At 41.0% G+C, this 18,524-nt stretch overlaps 1 protein-coding gene across 1 annotated transcript in view; it reads right to left on the bottom strand.

Annotated features, from left to right (window-relative positions):
- The window catches only part of syde2 (synapse defective 1, Rho GTPase, homolog 2 (C. elegans)), a 75,913-nt gene that overhangs the window by 28,933 nt on the left and 28,456 nt on the right, over positions 1-18,524 (bottom strand). The window contains exons 5-6 of the mRNA XM_072438060.1: positions 9,546-10,678; positions 1,934-2,060 (exon numbers count right to left, since the gene is read on the bottom strand). Coding sequence (XP_072294161.1) covers positions 1,934-2,060; positions 9,546-10,678 — 1,260 coding nt within the window. The remainder of the gene's footprint in view (positions 1-1,933; positions 2,061-9,545; positions 10,679-18,524) is intronic.

Genomic DNA, 18,524 nt, shown 5'->3' with positions numbered 1-18,524 from the left:
ATGTATGTGGAGCCAGGGGTCTTAGCACAGGATTAAACACTCATTAGTCGTAGATGTTCCGTATTTAACACTCGACAGCTCAAGTGTTATTGTATTACAAACAATAATAGCAAACATCTCAGCATTAGCACAGAGCAAACGTACAGGGCAATTACTATTACTATTAATATTGAGCTCCTAAATCAATTGTTCCGTCGATGTAGTAATTATCGTGGCAGGCCTATTCACAGCGACATCTGAAAAGATAAGATCTGAAAAGAGTTTAGAGCAGGGGTGGGCAATTATTTTCCTCCGAGGGCCATATTCGAATCCAGGCAAGTAGTGGAGGGCCGGCCCACGATCATTGGTGTGAAAAAAAAAATCAAAAAAATTAAATATCAAATAAAATATCACTTTTCTGTCAAATATAGGCTATTTTATCTATTATTTAATTCATTTCACGTCAAATGTATTAAGGATACAAGTGCAGACAGATGCCTGAGGGCAAAAAAAAAGTTTGGCGGGCCAGATTATAAAGACAAACGGGCCACATGTGGCCCGCAGGCCGTAGTTTGCCCACCCCTGGTCTAGAGTCTAGAGTGTGTCAAGAGTTTTGCTTCTGGTAAAAGATCAACGAACACAGGCTTTTTGTGCACTGAAGCAGATGTGCCCACGTTTGTCAAACTGTAACGCTCTAAATTTCCCCAAATATTTATTCTGTATTTAAGCAGTGTTACTTTACAATTCCACAGCAATAAAAGACAAAAATATAACATTGATAGCTTATGTATACACGCAGTTGACATTGGATTGACTTTGACAGGATCTATCAATGCTTCGTGCACAGTTCAAATTGTACTACATAGTTTTGCAAACTTTTGTTGCTCGCTTTGTGTCAAATCTGCGAGTTTTGATTCCGTTTCCCGGACAATCCACGACTCAAGAAGTGACTTGTGACATCTTGTGCCTTTTCAGAGCTCGCTCTTAATAACCGTCACGAATCAAACTACATACCGTTCTGTGGATAAGCTAATCCTCTGTGCTTACCCCTTATGTAATATAAAGCGAGGTCTTTACCAGGCAGCGCCCGCATCACAAGACCAGAGCTGCTTTGTGCCATACTGGAACATGCAGTGCCCTCACCTTTGACCGGCAAAGTGTTTTGGTTAAGAATGCCCGACCCCGACAGACTTATGCAATTCTACAGTAATGATTCATAGAAATTATTGAACCATTCTCCAGGGTCTGCGTTGAAAAGAATCGACACGTGTCCTTTTTTCAGACACTTCAATCTGATGATGAAGAAAAAATACCCAGATACTAATTGATAAGAACTAAAATACTGATTTATTGAAGAATAGGACAACATTTGACGTTTTCTGAACAATTTATAATAGTCTCAATGTATATCAGAACTAGTATAAGACGACCTAACGTTAATAAAACTACAAAATCTACAAAATCTGGGTTCAAAAACTACATTCTATTTTCTACTGTCTTTTTTCTCCCCACAATAAAGCATTGAATTTTATCCTTAGTATCAAAATCGAGTTGGAATACTGTATTTCACCTTTAAATGTATATGCAATAGTATATTGTTGACACCAATATCAAGGCTGTAGTCGACAAAAGAACTGTACTTTTTGGTCGTCTAAATATAGTCCCCATGTGTCGATTTGATGAGCTAAAGGGGGCGTGACGCAATCGCTCAAAACGATTCAGTGAATCGTTGCTCTGACAAAACAACTGACCCAAACTGCACTCACAAGAACAACTACACATACAAAGAAGTGCGACTAAACAGCAGCTTCACGTGCTAAAAACTGAGATTTAAGTCAGCCCAGGCCTTCTCCTTTAAGCTGTAGTAGCAACAACAACAACAGAAGATTTCACGGCCAATTTAGTAACGAACTTTTAAGCGACGGCGTTGGTGCTGGTGCAGCGCCCTCCTTACCTGTGATGACGTTGATGTCGGGGTAGGTGTTTTCGCACAGTTCCACTCCATAACTGTCCCTCTCGAAGGCTTCCCGGAGCTCCTTCTTCACAGCCGCGGAGCCACACAGACGGTAAAGGCCCACCACCTGCACATCGCACACACACACACGCACATTAGAGACGCACCCAAGGCACGACAAGCGGGTCAAATAAACACCGGCGCCTGCAGAGTTAAACAGTCGTCTGCGCTGCAGACGTTTTTACAGCCCTATTGATCAAGTTCAACTCCAGCGCCACAAACAATGGGCTGGAGCGATGCCAAAGCACTTTCAGACACAGCTTTAAACCCAGTCTGTAAAACTTACTCCATATAAAGAAAATTGTGTACTATAAATCAGCTTTCAAGGCCCGGATATTAGGTGGTACGGGGCAATCCATCACATTTTTAACGAGATTCGCTCATTACTTAATTGCCAGTGATGTTTTTGGGGCTTCGTTTGATCGATTAGTTGTTTAGAAAGAAAAAAGACTGTAAATTTGAGGGTATTTTCTACTAAATTTGACCCCGATTTGATCCGAATAGAGAACAATCACAGCCGAAACTGTTTTTTAATCCAAAAACACTGAATGTTCGTGTCATTTAGGTGTAGTTTTTGCTTTGTCTGAGTCTTAAAATCTCTTTTTTTTAGGCGCATTGCAAGTTTTGGAGTCACAGTGCATAGTCCAGACAACGATTGTTAAATTTCTAAATAAGATTAGATTACTTGCGATTAATCTATTAACTTGTGTCAGCCCTACACAACACAATACATAGAGATAAACTGTATTACTTATTTATACAGCCTAAACTATAAACAGCCATTGGAGGTCATTTACTTATTAGGGCTGAAACGTACATAGTCGACTAGTCAAACAATTATTTATATTGTACATTGGGACTTTTTAAATACACTGTCAACCAAATAAAAGTTGAAATATGGTGACTGAAGGCTTCTAAATGGAGAATATAGTTGAGTAAAATGTAAATATTGATTAATTCACAAATACTTCCTTCTTTTTTTTACTTTCTTATATATATTTGTTTTCAATAAAGCCACTGTCTTGTTATGAGCTAGAAAATATACAGTAACATTTGGACTATAAGTCGCTATTTCATCATTTATAGCGGCCTCTAGGGACGCTCTCTGGCTGGATAATCTCTCTCACTTGCTCACTCGCCAAGGAGCTGAGCCAGACGTGGAGAAGGACACAGGTAAATCCAAATTTCACTCTACTCCAATCAAAATACGACTGCGATTATCATATAGACAACTAGTCCCACTTAGTCGCTTTACCGTTTTCGCCCTATAGTGCTTATGAAGAGGGAAGAATTCAGGCGCACTAAACAAACACTAAAACTAACTTAAAATAATGATGAAGCTGTCATTGTCAGGACCAAGCGTTTGCATTCACGGTTCATTTAACAACAGACTGACATTGTAAACATGTTTTTGCCGTGCGTCACCGCCATTTGTCAAGTTTTTTAAAACTCTTTAAATCTTAATAATTCCCGAGTAGCTATATCTGGTGAAAAACGTCATCAAAATGTACTAGACAGGCAAACACTCACTGCTCTCAATTAGAAACAAACATCAACCTATTTGTTTTACATTCTGGATCATGAATGTGCCCCTTGACCGAGGTAAAACAGTCTCTGTGTTGTGCCCAAGTACACCCGGCGGTGTGATAAACGTGTCACATTCACAGGACTGGACGGATAAACAGGCTGCTACTTAAGACCTAAATAGACAGCCCTGCGTTTAAAATGGAAACTGTGAGTGAAATGTTCCTACAACCAGACCCCAAAGTTTATCCTACTCGCACTTTTCACACCGAACACCTCCAGGCCTGGATATAGTTCTATAACAGGTGTAAATATGAGTTAAATGAGCTACAATAGAGAAGGCGATGTTGACAAAGAATATACTGATATAACGATGTTCAGACAATATTTTAACAATGCATCAGAAATGTGGTAAAATGTGTGTGGTAAGATGTTTTACCTGTTTTTCAACCATAAAATGTGGAAGAAATATCACTTTTTTACCTTTGTTTTTCGTCTCTTTTTGAGGTAATTTTTATTGTTTTAATTGTAGATTATTAAAGTTTAACATTTCTAAAAAACTATTGCAATATCCTGTTTTTAAGTTAGCTTTTTTTCCATATAATTAATATAGAACAAATAATCTTCCCCCGCTAGAGAACATTGCCACAGCTGTTCTGAGTAGAGATGCCAAGATTAACCGGTCAATCGATAATCGTGATTATTTTGGTCACAACATAATCGATTGTGACCTAGATAATCACTTCACTTCATTTAGAGTACACAGTCACCATATTTAAATGTGTACTTGATAGACAATGTACCTAAAAAGTCTCAACGTACAATATAAATAATTGTTTGACAGTTTTTAAAACGAAACTTAGTCATTCCTATTAAATTTTACCCTGAAAAAGTAAACACTACATACATTTTTTACTTTTTTTTTTTTTACTGTTTATGTTAAATAAACTGTACTTTAACAGTCAGAACGTTTGTTTTCATAAAGCCGGTCAGTTAGAGGAGGTAATGTAAAGAGACAAAGACAAGAATGAAAGAAAATTAAGCATTTTACTGTCGTGACGGTGTCAATCATTGTAAATAATCGTAAAATCATCAACACAAAATGTTTATATCACTGCAACTCACTAGTTCGGACTAAGAAATGACCCAAAGAAAAGCAAAAATATGGATGAAATACTGTATACTCAGAAAAGAACTCATGTGCCAGAGTTTAAGAGGAACATTTGATATTTGAAGCCCCCGCTGCCTGGTTATGTGGCATGAGTCTTGGCTCTGGAGTAGCAGACATACCATGATTTCTCCTACATGTGTCTGTCTGGTATGTGACTGCTGCGGTTGCCCCGGTAACGCGTTAAGTCAGTGGGCTGTGAATGCGGGCTCCACATGCACGCACGGTGAGATATTCGATAACTATGTTGACTAATGCGATGATGACGTTACTGATATACTTTTGGATATCAGTTCGGTAAATTAAGGCGAGACACTACAGGCAAAACTCAGCCCTTAAAGTAGCACCTACACACACCAAACTTTTTGTACTTAACAAGATTTTGACAGAACTTTCAAAAGGATGTGATGATATCTAATTCTGAGCGTGATTTATATACGTTTTAGGCCAAAAAAACTAGGCAATATTCGACATTTTAGACAAATTTTCAGTCAGATTGAAATAAAACATTTAATAATATATCCAAAATCCTCTTTGTAATTTTTTTTTTGTATTGAGCAACATGAACCAAGGAATTTTAACCTGGCTCTGTCCATTTTTCAGATTTAAATGTCCCAATTAGGTGCAATTTTGGCTGTTTTTGACACATAAAACACATCTTTATAAAACTTACATGGTGAAAAACTTACTGATATATTCATTTCTAATTGGTATCTTTAAATTTAAGATATTTTCCTATTCACCTGCAGTGCCTCACCTTAAAACAAAAATTGGATATATGACGGTGATGACATTTGTACTTAATTTGACCAGATAAATGTGAAGTGAAGCCACGTGAGGACATCCTGATGGAGTATATTTACAAATGAAAGAGCAATGTACACACTTGTCTTGTAATTTCCATGTAATTGCTGCTCAAGCTGAGTCAAGTATATTATTTTTCAGCTCTGGGCATGTTTTGGAGAATATGTATAAGAGCAGTTAACGATTATTTGATTAATACATTTGTTGCAGATTATTTCAATAATCAATTAGTTGCAATTCAGCGATTAACTTATACTTATCCCTAATAATTTTACTTCCTGGTTGGACATGGGCAGCAGTTGTCACATAACTGTCACCTAGCAACCATGTAACCATGCATGTAAACAATGGCCAACGATTATTTTATTAAATTAATGTTTTAACTGTTAGAAAAATGTGTTCTTGAGCGTAACTCATCCCTGCCTTTTGGATGAAACTCATTTATTATTCAGTGCTATTTACAGCCATTTTCAACTTTTCTTTACAAACTTCCCCTGATGTAAAACTACAATAAATATTTACTATCTCACCAAACAAAGTAATTAGTGAAAACCTGTCATATGCAGAGACTAAATCAAGACAAAAACAAGGCTAAATTACAAAAATGATGAGTAAAATCTGGCTTTTAAAAAATATTTCACACAAAAAAAGATGAAGTATTGTCAGACACCTTTAGTGTTACAACAATAAACGTTTCTTGTACTTTCTTGCCATAAGTTATTGTAATATCAGTCTGTTTTCAAGCCTTAACGCACACAAAGCCACAACAGTGCTGTACTCATGTCCCCACAGTGGCACAAAGTCGATCAGTGTTTCCTGAAGCTCACACGACAGGGAGAAAGGGCAGCGCAGATTAGCCGGGGATTTAGCTTTGTGCAATAGTAAACACAAGTCACTGGGCACAATGAACAACAAGTCCATTCAGGGGGGGGAAAAAAAGACAGGACTCCAAATGCAGGCAGGGAACAGCTGTTGGCAAAAAGTGAGGCTTGCTCGCGCTTACGGACCACGCGGCCGCCCGGGCAACACTACGGGCAGCAGCAGCGGGCCAGGCCAATATGTGCGTGAGGCAACAATGACGCGCCAAACAGAAAACGAGGTCCGAGAGAGAAGGAATGTGGAGGCTCGGTGACGCCGGCAGCACTGCTGAAGGGATCAGGGGTTTGAGCGTTTCATCTGGGATCGGCTTAAAGCGGTTTATGGAAACATCAAAGAGGCAGAAGTGACAGGAGCAGGAACCAGACGAGGAGCCGGGACAAACGGGACAAAGTTGCTTCCTGTACACATGACTTGGGTTTGGAATAAGGAGCCAGGACATCAACACTCAGTAGCACATTTCACCGGCTGTAGAAGCAGGAAGAAAGTCTGCTTATAGGCCTTTATTTCAAACACAAAAGCGATGGGAGGATGGATAGAGGTTTGGTTTTGGTGGACTGAATAATCTGAATAATCATGACCATAAAACAAAGCATAATCGTATTTTTATCATGATTAAATTATTCAATCATAATCATTAACTGGGCTATACAGACTAAAACACATGCAAAAGTCTTAATATATCAAAGAAAGTGGTATTACTAAATCAAAATGGTAAAATTCTCATAATTAATGCACTTTTGTGGTAAGTATTCTCTATCTAGAAGCCTTCCAACAGCATATTTCAACATTTATTTGGTTAAACATCTATTAAAACAATCTCAACGCACAATAGGTATAATTGTTTGACTAGTTGATTACTAAAACAGTTGTTGGTTGTTAGTTTGCCTGTTTTATTTGGCAATCATGCATGTTTTCGTCCGCAATCATTGACAGAGGAAGTACAATTAGTGCAACTCAAAGGGCGCTTCCAGTTTGTGCCAATAACATTTTCGCTTGTCCATTAATATTACCGACCTTTGCACAAAAACGTACCGCTCACTGCTGTGCTCACCACTAGAAATAATATCATCATCAGCTCCACAAGAATGTATTTTAACTAAATTCATCAACTAAATCATGTATCTTATGCCTATTTCCTATTCACAAAAGCCCAAGTCTGCATTGACGTGTTCATCCCACCTATATTTGGAGGTACAATTCAACATTTTTACTGATGTCACCACAAAAATGTCATAAAACAGCAAATGAAACCATGTGACAGACATAGGCAAACACACTGTTAAATCTGTTTTTAGACGCCACACATTCTCATTCATATGTAAGCTATGTTTAAGACAGCATTACGTAGGAGTGAGGAGGGCTGGAATAAACACTAGCGTAAATGCACATCTTAAACCTTAAAGCCTGTTATCTGTGTAAAATTGTGATTTATTTGGCAGTCAGAGCCTTTTTATGTGTCTGTATGTAGGTTAGTAGGGTGATCTTAAAAGCCTTAGACATTATGTGCAGCTCCTTCACAAAACACAGACTGGCAGGCAACATTAAAACGCCGGGAGAAGCCCTCGGGACAGACTCCATCGCAGATCTAAATCCTCATTTGTAACGTACACTGCTACATTGACTTTAATGACACGACCTCTGGGCTGCTCTCTGCCTCCAGGACCCGGTGTCATCCCTCTCTGACCCTGCGTGCGGAGCTGATGCTACATGTCGGGAACGAAAGAAGAAACCAAACAGAGGCGAGGTGGAGTGTACACGCCAATCTACAGAATACAAGTAGAGTCTATGACAAGAAGAAATAGACACATGTGAGTCATTGAGCAAAAAAAGGATCCGACTGTCGGATATTGATGGTAAAGTGAAGGTTGAGAGAGACTAAACCCCACACCTGAGATAACATGAACAGGATACATTTACTGAATAGCCACTGTTTTGTTTTAATTCTTGAATTAACTGTTTTTAATCTGTTCTGTACGGTGACCTTTAGGATTATAATTATGATGTATTGTACTGGTGAGAAAATGTTTTTTTGACTTTTGCGTTATGACTACGTGTCGAGCCGTGGATTTGTAAATTATAGTTGTAATTTTAGAAGCATGTAATACATAATTAGTTAATCATTGTTAAGTTGACTACCACATTGCTTTTAGTTTGAAACTTTACCATGCAAATATCACCAAGACATGCTAAAATGTGTCTCAACACAATTTAAACTGCAAACTGTCACCACTGGATTTGTGTAATTCTCATGGTGGATTACAACAAGATCCGAGAGCTACTTAATGAAGCAAGAGGCCCTGGAGTGAGCTTTGGAGAGGCTAATATTTGCCCATTGGCTCCAGGCACTCGCAGCCCCTGGCATTCCCCCCCAGAGTGATCAGTCAGGACTTGGGCCAGACACTTTTACTGCCACTGTCTCAAGCTCCAATTAGAGCAGCGGCTGCCCCTCTGTTTCTGTCCGGCTTCAAAGAACACAAGAAATGTGGACGTCTGGACAACACACCGGACAAGCCTGGAGCGGGTCACGTGACCAGAAAACAGGACCGAGCACAGCACAGCGGTCTATTAACTCAGACTCTTTCTTCTCTGAATAAAAGAGCCACTTGCTCCAGGACAGTCGGGCCTCAGTGACATCACGAGGAGCACTACATCTCCTCTATTCTTTCTGCTGCCGCCGCTCATCCAGTGTTACCGCTGACTGTAGGGCAGAAGCAGTCTCACGACATCCTCAGTGAAATGAAGCTCTCAGCGAGGGATTATAGTGCACTTCATTCACTCCCTCAGAGAATAACAAGTGTCTCATCGTGTCTGTCAGAGCTGAATTCTGGATGTCCTCATTTGTCAAGCGTCTTCAATTGTATGTGTACTTAATTGTGGTAGACTATTTATACCGTATTTTCCGGACAATAAGTTGCATCTTTTTTTCATAGTTTTGACTTATACTTATATTTATATACTTGTACTCCGGAGCAACTTATATATGATATTATTTGTTATTTTCACACTTGCAACCACATTTCACACTCCAGTGCAACTTATATATGTTTTTTTTCTTCTCTATTATGCATTTTTTGGCTGGTGTGACTTATACTCCGGTGCAACTTATACTCCGGAAAATACGGTAATCAAATACAAAGGACTGACGTAGAATAAATGCATTTGCCACTTTGCACTCACCTGGCACCCTCGCTTCTCGATCTCGTTGATGCACTTGCTGATGAGCAGCGGCACCATGAGTCCGGCGTTCTCCCGCTCCACCACGCGCCATGCCTCCACCCCGAACACCACCGGCTCCCTGTCGCCATGCGGGCCGTCCAGCGAGTTCTGCCACTGCTCCATCAGACTGAGCTTCACGTAGATCAGCCCGCGCGGCTCCAGCTTCACCGCCAGCTGGTGCGTCCGGGTGACCCTGAAGAGCGTCGGGAGGACCACCGTGCCGTGGCAGCAGACTTTATTCCGTTTGGGCGTGGGCTCCCAGCTGAACACCACCAGCTTTAGGTGCTGGGCGTTCTCCAGTTCAATGTTGAAAGTGTGGTCCATGTCCAGGAAGGTGGTGCGACACGTGAGGAGGGCTGTCCGTGCTTTGTTGACCGAGTCTACTTGAATGGCGCAGTAAACGTCTCGGGAGTCTATTCTGGGCGGTTTCAAATCCTCTGCGCCGTAAAAATGCAAGTTCATGAGTCCAGAGATGTATTGGCTGCACTTGGGTTGCTCGGTGAAGCTGTAGTGTCGGAACGCGTCGATGTCTAAATCCACGTTGTTCAATCGGCCCTCCGTCTCCTTGCTTTTTGCGGCTTTGCTTTCCGAAGGGCCGTGCTTACCCGATTTGGCGACCAACTCCGGTGAATCGCCGTCGCTCAGATATCCACCTTTGCTCGCCGACTTGGAACTGCCGCTGCTTTTCTTCTTGCTGAAACTACTTTGCGTCGAAACGCTGCTGTCCAGGTGGTAGCGCGAGATGACGTTGCGACTGGCTTGTCCGCCGCCGGGGGCAGACAACCGCGGAGGGCCCGGCGTTTGGGAGACGCGCTCGGTCCCGTTGCGTTTGGGCGAGCTGGATCCTGGCTCTGATTGGCCGGTCCCGTTGTTGCTGCTGTTGTTATTGCTGCTGCTGCTGCTGCTCGGCCCTTTGACGCTGAGTTTGCGGCTCAACTCGGGAAGCTTCTTCATCTTCATGGAGATCTTCCTGACGGTGCGAGGAGACTTGATCTTGTCGGGGAAGGACCAGTTGATGGAGCTGCTCTTCTTGGTGGGATTGGGGCTCGAGGGAGGGGAGAAGCCGATGGAGATGCTGGGGACTTCGGGGCCAACTGGAACAAAAAAGATAACAGCTTTACACTGGAGTCACTGGACAAGAAGCAGGCTTTGAAAAGTATGTCCACTCGTAAGAACAACTCTAAGAAAGAGATTGACAATAGAAAATCACAACACACAATGATAGTGATTGATGATACGACTATTTGTTGGTTACATGTGTATATTTTCTACGAATGTTCAGCAATGATTTGTGAATGTTGATGAATGTCCAGGGACGTGCTGAGCTTTTGGTTTTGTGAATGGGCGTAGACGAAATAAGCTTCAGTTTCTTCCAACTCCTGGACATGGATTGTTTTTTTTGGTCATGTTTTATTGTAACCAAATGAACAGATAAAAGAATAACAAATAAAGAAGATAAATACAAAATGTCCACTCATTTTCTTATATGTAGATGTTGATGAAATGTAGATTTATCATCTACATCTATCTTTAATTATGTCTTTAGATGTTAAAATACTTCCGTTTGATTAAATTATAGTAGAATTAGTAGTAGTTGTAGTTGTAGTTGTAGTGGTAGTGGTAGTAGTAGTAGCAGTAGTAGTAGTAGTTGTAGTTGTTGTAGTAGTAGTGGTAGTGGTAGTAGTAGTAGTAGTAGTAGTAGTAGTAGTTGTTGTAGTAGTAGTGGTAGTGGTAGTAATTTTAGTTGTTGTAGTGGTAGTGGTAGTTGTAGTAGCAGTGTAATAGTTTTGTTGAGTTAAATTTTGTTATTTTTGGGGTCAAAATGAGTTCACCCCTTGACCTCAAGCCAAATGCAAATGCTTGTGAGGATAAATGACTTAATAATGTGTTTATCTGCCTAGCGCAGACAGACAGGGAGGAGAAAACCTAAACATGGGAGCAGCCAGAGTCTGCCAGAGCCACGGTTTACACTGGAAAGGGCACTACACCTCCAAAGCAGCCTATCAAGACTATTCATCCAGACTTCACATAAACACCACTGTGAGGAGTCTACATATGCAAACCGAGACAAAGTTTTAGCTAATTAAGTCCAACGGAAAGGTGGGGGGATGCTTAAAATCAAACCGTGCCCCGAGACTTTCCATGCAGTGTAAAAGCGGGTAACACCAGGGAAATAGAGGTGGAATGTCATTAGCAGTGGCTCCAGGAAAAACACTGGTTTCTGAGCAGGAGAATGTCTGACAAGAGACACACACTGCTACAGGGCTAATCTAGAGTTACCGAGCCATTATTCAAGTCGAGAAAATATGCCTTTGGAGGAACCAGGTAGGAATTTGTAACCTCAAATCATGTCTGCACGCTGGAATTATAAAATATTCTTGCCTTACTACCTGTCTGAAATCGTCACTATTTCCTCGTCTAAAATATCTTGTAATTTACTTAAAGGAGTGTGAGGAAACATCTGAAAATGCAGGTATTTGGTAAATGTTGTGGACATAGTAAGCCTATTTAAAAAAAAAATATTGTATAGCCTATTTGTATTTTTATCCTATAGCAGATTTGAATAATTGTTTTTCTTTTTGACTTCATATAGTTTGTTTTATTCATTGTTGTTCATTGTTTTATGTGGCACCGAATCACCAAAGCAACAATAAACCTTTTCTGATTCTGATTTTCTTTTTTTAATGTGTTAACACGATCCATCCTAATCTATGCCGTCTGGCTTCATACTATTCTCAAATTCTATTGTTAACAAGGATTTGGACATTACTTAATCCGTCCTACTTTATCCCTGGACATGGGTAATTCTAATTAGATTACATAATCAGATGAAGGAGTTTGGACAGCGCAAGTTTATAAAGAATGAATGAGGCCTACAATTACTGATACTGATGTATACTGATGATATGATAAGATAAGATAAGATAATATTATGCCTTTATTTTCCACACATGGGGAAATTTCAGTGTTAAGTAATAAAATGATCATTTCATTACTTAATGGCTGTTGAGTACTGCGATATTGATATTATTGTGATATTTCAACATACTTTTTGACCCGATAATTTAAGTTATATAAAACAAATGTGTTCAAGGCTTAATGTTATCAAAATATTAAGATATAATTAATACTAAATCAAGGCTAATCTACATTGAATACAAAAAATCATGAGTAAAATCAGCCTTCATCAACATTTTCCATTGTAAAAACAGTACATTTCTTGTCCGTAGGGATGGGCAAAATGTAATATGTCAATATTTCTTTGGAGTATTCCAATCGCAATCAGAATATATTATGTCAATCCAACAGAAATGTGTTAAAACAGGCCTTTAAACATATAAGTTGTGGTTTAATTATCAGACATATGTGAAATAGCTAAAAAATATTGTCTCAAATCTTATCACCGGATTTGAAAGTTTACAAAATAACTATTTTTACTATCAACGATATACTCAATATTAAAATTTTGCATATTTTCAAAACAACATTCACAATATTATCTACATTTCATTATACTACCCATCTGTACCTGCAAAATCAATACTTTTAATATATATACAGCTCTGAGTTGTGATGAAAGAAATCAAAGAAGCTGCTAATTATTTCGTCATATAAAGAGTGAATTTCTTACGGAGCACAAACAGAGACACAAAGCGAGGGGCAGCGAACGCTTGACCCTGCCAACATCTCGAGGACTATTTCCAGCGGAGACCTGCTGTGCTATTCTGGGGAAAGGGCCCGCATTGAATGAAGGGAGTCAGAAGAGGCTCGACAGGATGGAGCGAGGGGTAAGACGGGGGGCAGCAGCAGGCCAGGGAGCAGCCGGCAGATGGGGGGACAAAGACGCCCCTTGTCCAGCTCCTTGAGTCTGGACGAGGGACGCGGGTGAATGTACAAATGAGCGTGGCTGTTCTCGCACATTCCTCGCCAAACATGTTTAGTTGCCTGCACCGGCGGCTGAGTGGCCCTGCCCCGCTTCCTGCCAATAATAGACACAGAGGGCTCTAAGAAGCGGGAGCAGGGCGGAGGGCGGCAGAGGTGCAAATTCACCAAATAACATGCGAGGGGAGGGGTCAGGTAAACACAGGCCTCCGCCCAGGTCTGGAACACAGTTTTCAGAAGCACAAACACTGGTCACAAAGCAGCCTTCAACACGGCCGCTTGCTCATGATGCAGAGGGAGTTCCATATTCAGACGAAAATGTACTTTGAATGGAGTCATAGAGTCACCTGCTTTTTCTCTGTGTTATTGCTTTGCCTGAACTACGGGCGTCACGATACTAAATTGTAGTGTTGCAATTATTGAGAAGAACCATCACGATTTAACGATTATTCACGATTTAATGATTATTCACAATTGTTTTCATTCAAATCGTCTTTTATGTGGAATCAAACTTTCTAAATGATAAAGTAAAGTTAAAGTGACATAAACTGCCAGATATAAACGCGTTGTACATTCAGCTTAACTTTTTATATAGAGTGAACTTAATTTTGCTAAGAAATTCATCTTTTTAGTCATATTTTGTCCTGAATAATCACAATGATCCGTTAATTGAATAATATTGGCATCAGTGGCGTGATATTTCAACAGTAAAGCATCTCGTTATCGCCATAAAGAGAAGCAGGTGATACTGCCAGGCCAAGTTACAGGTCAGATCAGTGGAAAGGCGACCTAGCTGTCATGTTTTCTATTTATTTAGTGATTAAAACACCTGTAATTAGAAAAATACATTGTGCACCTTTAAATATTAACAAATGAAAGTATTTGAAACTTCTTTTACCTGTGAGTTTGATTTCCAGTCGCTCTTGTTTTGTGTTTTTGAGACATATCATGCAAAAATCTACTTTTGAGAACTTTGAATGTATTGTATTTGCTTTCCTGATAACTAACATGTTGTATTTAGAGTAATTCATGCATGTTTGAGTAATCTTTATTTGCCTACGTTTAACCGTAAAATGTCGGAGTTGTTTCTTTTTTGTTTCTTTTATTAAGTTGCTTTATTGCAATTTTGAATGTCCACAATACAAAAAGTGTCATGGATCATAACTATGTATAAGACAAAGTAGTTTATATTCCTGATTCCCAAATATGGATCACTATTTTCTTTAAAACTATTAATCTTAGCTGTGCAACGGTGACAACATGACCTCTATAAAGTCATACCAATATTTTCTATCACAACATATTTAAGCTCGGTACCCCGTCAGTGCACGCTTGATATACGCTCATAAGCGATTTCAAAATAAACACCGTGGCCACAGCCTTTCCCAACAGAGCAGTAAAACCATTGATATGAACGTCAAAAACAACAGCCCTGCCTAATCGCTGCGTTATAATCAGTCTGTCTGTCTTTCCTTACATAATAGAGAGGCTAAAAAGAATGTAAGCCAAAGTACTTCCCCTTGTGTCTGGCGGCTGTCCTGTTTATCAGATAATCAGGCCAATGTCAACTTGCCCTGCGGGGAAGATTTACCTCTGACAAACGTAATAACAGTAGCTTTGTTAATGACTCTCTCTTTCTCTCACACACACACACACACACAAACACACACACACACACACACACACACACACACACACACAGGTTCGTGCAGCTGCGTCTACTGTAGCCTTTGGCCTCGTGGCAGCGTCCCGAGGAGAAACGCTACACCTTGCGAGCCGCGGTTCAAACCCCACGATTTGACACACCGCCATCGAGGGCCACGTTCGGGGTCAAAGTGCAAAAAGGGCCGCATTCCACCGGGGCGACCCCTGAGATGGGCGCTCGCTCGGACCCGCCTCCCCCCTGCTCTTTAACACGCACAGGCACTCGGAGGATTACTGTATCACAAAGAGGCTGTGTATGTTAGTATGTATATGTAAATACGGAGCGCGACCCCTGAACTCTGCCACTCACACATCGCGACAAAGACTTATGAGCAGGGCTTTTCACCGCCTGGGCACGCGGCAGGTGCAGAGGCAACAGTTCACCGGATCCTAATTCAAAACAAACGGTAAAATGTTTCTCAGAGTGGGACAGTTATGAAACTTCACAGTCATTTTTCTTGTGTCCGTCTCCCGCTTGTCTGCAGAGGCGTAGCTACCCAATAGGCAAGGCAGGCAATTGCTTGGGGGGGCCTTTATCACCAGGGGCCCCCGTTCTTATGCTACAACAGGCTCATTGCAGTAATTAAATTCCATTGATAGGTCTCTTTAATGTAGTTTTATGCTTTGATCACAATAGGTGGGCTCAATTTCTCTGACATACTGTCTTCAGTCATCTTTTTTTTTAGTGCAAAGGTAAAGAGAAGAAGGGGTGGAGTCTGTCAGGAAAGCCCCCTGGAGCCCAAAACACCCTGGCAACTCTACTGCTTGTCTACATGGAGATTTGGGCTGCATGATACTGAAAATGATTGTGATACGGCTCTTAAATGCAATGATATCGATATTATTGTGACTGTTTGGAATGTACTTTTTGATGCAACCATTTCAGTTCTAATACAAATGCTCCTGCCGTGATGCATTTCTATGTTTTTATGTTTTTCAAAACCGAGACTGATCAAGGCTAATTTAGACTGAGAAAGGAAAAACATGAATAAAAATCTGCCTTTTTCAATGTTCCTTTTAAAAACTGTAAATGTCTGTCAGATGGAGGACCTTGGTGTTATTGCGGTATATTTAGTTTGTTGCGATATCGATACTTTTGCGATATATCGTGCAGAATGGAGATGTTATTGCGTTGCCTGGAATATTCCACAGCATGGCATTAAATATATCTGGCTTATATTAAATAAATAATAGGTAGATACATTTAATCTCATACTATAAAAAGTTACATAGAACAACTTGGGGTTTATGGCCTTTTATACACAGTGTAAAACGAAACCAAAAAGACAAAATATTAGTGGTTGTGTAAAGTTGTAAAATCTCATAAAGCACATTGAAAAATACTTTTATACGTCTAGTCCGCCAACATTGCTTAAACATGCGGAGGTGGTCCTGGACCACCTCCGCTCCACCGTGAGCTCAGCCATGGACCCGCTGCAGTTTGCATATCGGTCTGGCATCGGAGTGGAGGACGCCGTCATCTCCCTGCTGCACCGCTCTCTCTCTCACCTGGAAAAGCCTGGCAGCTCTGTGAGGATTCTGTTCTTCGATCTTTCCAGCGCCTTCAACACCATCTAGCCGCTGCTCCTGAGGGACAAGCTGGAGAAGGCTGGTGTGGAGTATGACCTGGCAGAGTGGATCCTGGACTACCTCACAGACCGACCCCAGTTTGTGAGAGCCCGGAACTGTGTGTCTGACACTCGGACCTGCAGTGTGGGGGCGCCCCAGGGCACTGTCCTCGCGCCCTTTCTCTTCACCCTTTACACTGCAGACTTCAGATATGACACGGACAGCTGTGTCCTGCAGAAGTTCTCTGATGACTCTGCCATCATCGGACTCATCACGGACGACGATGACGCGGAGTACAGAGGACTGGCGCAGGACTTTGTGGACTGGTGTCAGCGGAACCACCTCCTCATCAACGCGGGGAAGACCAAGGAGATGATGGTGGATTTCCGCAGACGCCACTCCACTGCCCCCTCACCAGTGAACATCCAGGGACGGGACATTGAGAGAGTGGACTCATACAAGTACCTGGGTGTTCATCTGAACCACAAACTGGACTGGACTCATAACACAGACGCACTGTACAGGAAGAGCCAGAGTCGGCTCTACCTCCTGAGGAGACTCAGGTCTTTTGGAGTGACAGGGCCACTCCTGAAGACCTTCTACGACTCTGTGGTGGCATCAGCTCCTGTAGGTGTGGCCTGCTGGAGCAGCAGCATCACAGAGAGGGAGAGGAGGAAGCTGGACAGAGTCATCAAGAAGTCCAGCTCCGTCCTGGGCTGTGCTCTGGACTCGGTGCAGGAGGTGGGGGACAGGAGGGTCCTGGCTAGATTCACATCTTTGCTGGACCATGAGTGTCACCCCCTGCAGGACACTCTCTCCGCTCTGGAGAGCAGCTTCAGTGAGAGACTGATCCACCCTCGCTGTGTGAAGGAAAGGTTCCGTAAGTCTTTCCTTCCTGCTGCTGTCAGACTTCATAACAAAAACTGTTAGTACTGAACACCCGCAATACTGACCTAACCTAATACTGATGTGCAATTCTGTCATATGTGCAATTGCTGTTGGAATTCATGTGCAATCTATGTGCTGTCGTGACACATATTCGTGTGCAATTACTGTCGTGATCACATGCAATGGTATTTATGTATTTATTTATTTATTTGTCTATGGGAGTTTTTATTTATTTATAGGAGATCTTCAACTGAAAGTGTTTTTCAGACTTCCTATAAGTGATCTGTTCTTCTGTATCTACCTCTGTATCTACCTGCGTTGCACCAATGAAATTTCCCCATGTGGGACAATAAAGGAATATCTTATCTTATCTTATCTTATGAATAATTTAGGCGGGGCACTGTGGCTACGGTTAGAGTCGCGGCGTATTTTGGTTAAAAAAAGTTTCTTTAAAAATACATTTTTACTTGACTGGCACACCAAGTCTCTCAACTATGACCATGTTGTAATTAAAAATACATATAAAAATAATACAGTGCAACAGACAGTACCATAAAAGACAAATACCAAAAAATACTTTTGACCTGGACCATATAAGAAGATACGTCATAGCCAGAATGTCTTTAGAACCAACAGCAAGAACACACAAGTTTGATCATATGAGTGCCGCTTGTACTTCCAAATGATTTAAGAAGCTCTGTGAAGCTCACAAACAACAAGCGCAGTGTAAAAACATGTCTGAAGGCTAAACTTGTACACTTTATCTACATTGCATGCTGCTTTTTTCTTTTTACCTTGATGAAACAGATATTCATTTATCCCACAGGCAACATTTGAGCTAAATACTAAAGAAAGGACAAAAAAAAATGAGCAAAATTATACTTTGATAGTAATGGG

The sequence above is a fragment of the Eucyclogobius newberryi genome, unplaced genomic scaffold, assembly GCF_026437365.1.
Source record: "Eucyclogobius newberryi isolate DKJ021-1_F unplaced genomic scaffold, fEucNew1.0.hap1 SCAF_9, whole genome shotgun sequence".
Taxonomy (NCBI): domain Eukaryota; kingdom Metazoa; phylum Chordata; class Actinopteri; order Gobiiformes; family Gobiidae; genus Eucyclogobius; species Eucyclogobius newberryi.
The sequence above is the reverse complement of the archived record's forward strand: the minus strand, read 5'-3'. Positions and strand labels throughout refer to the sequence as shown.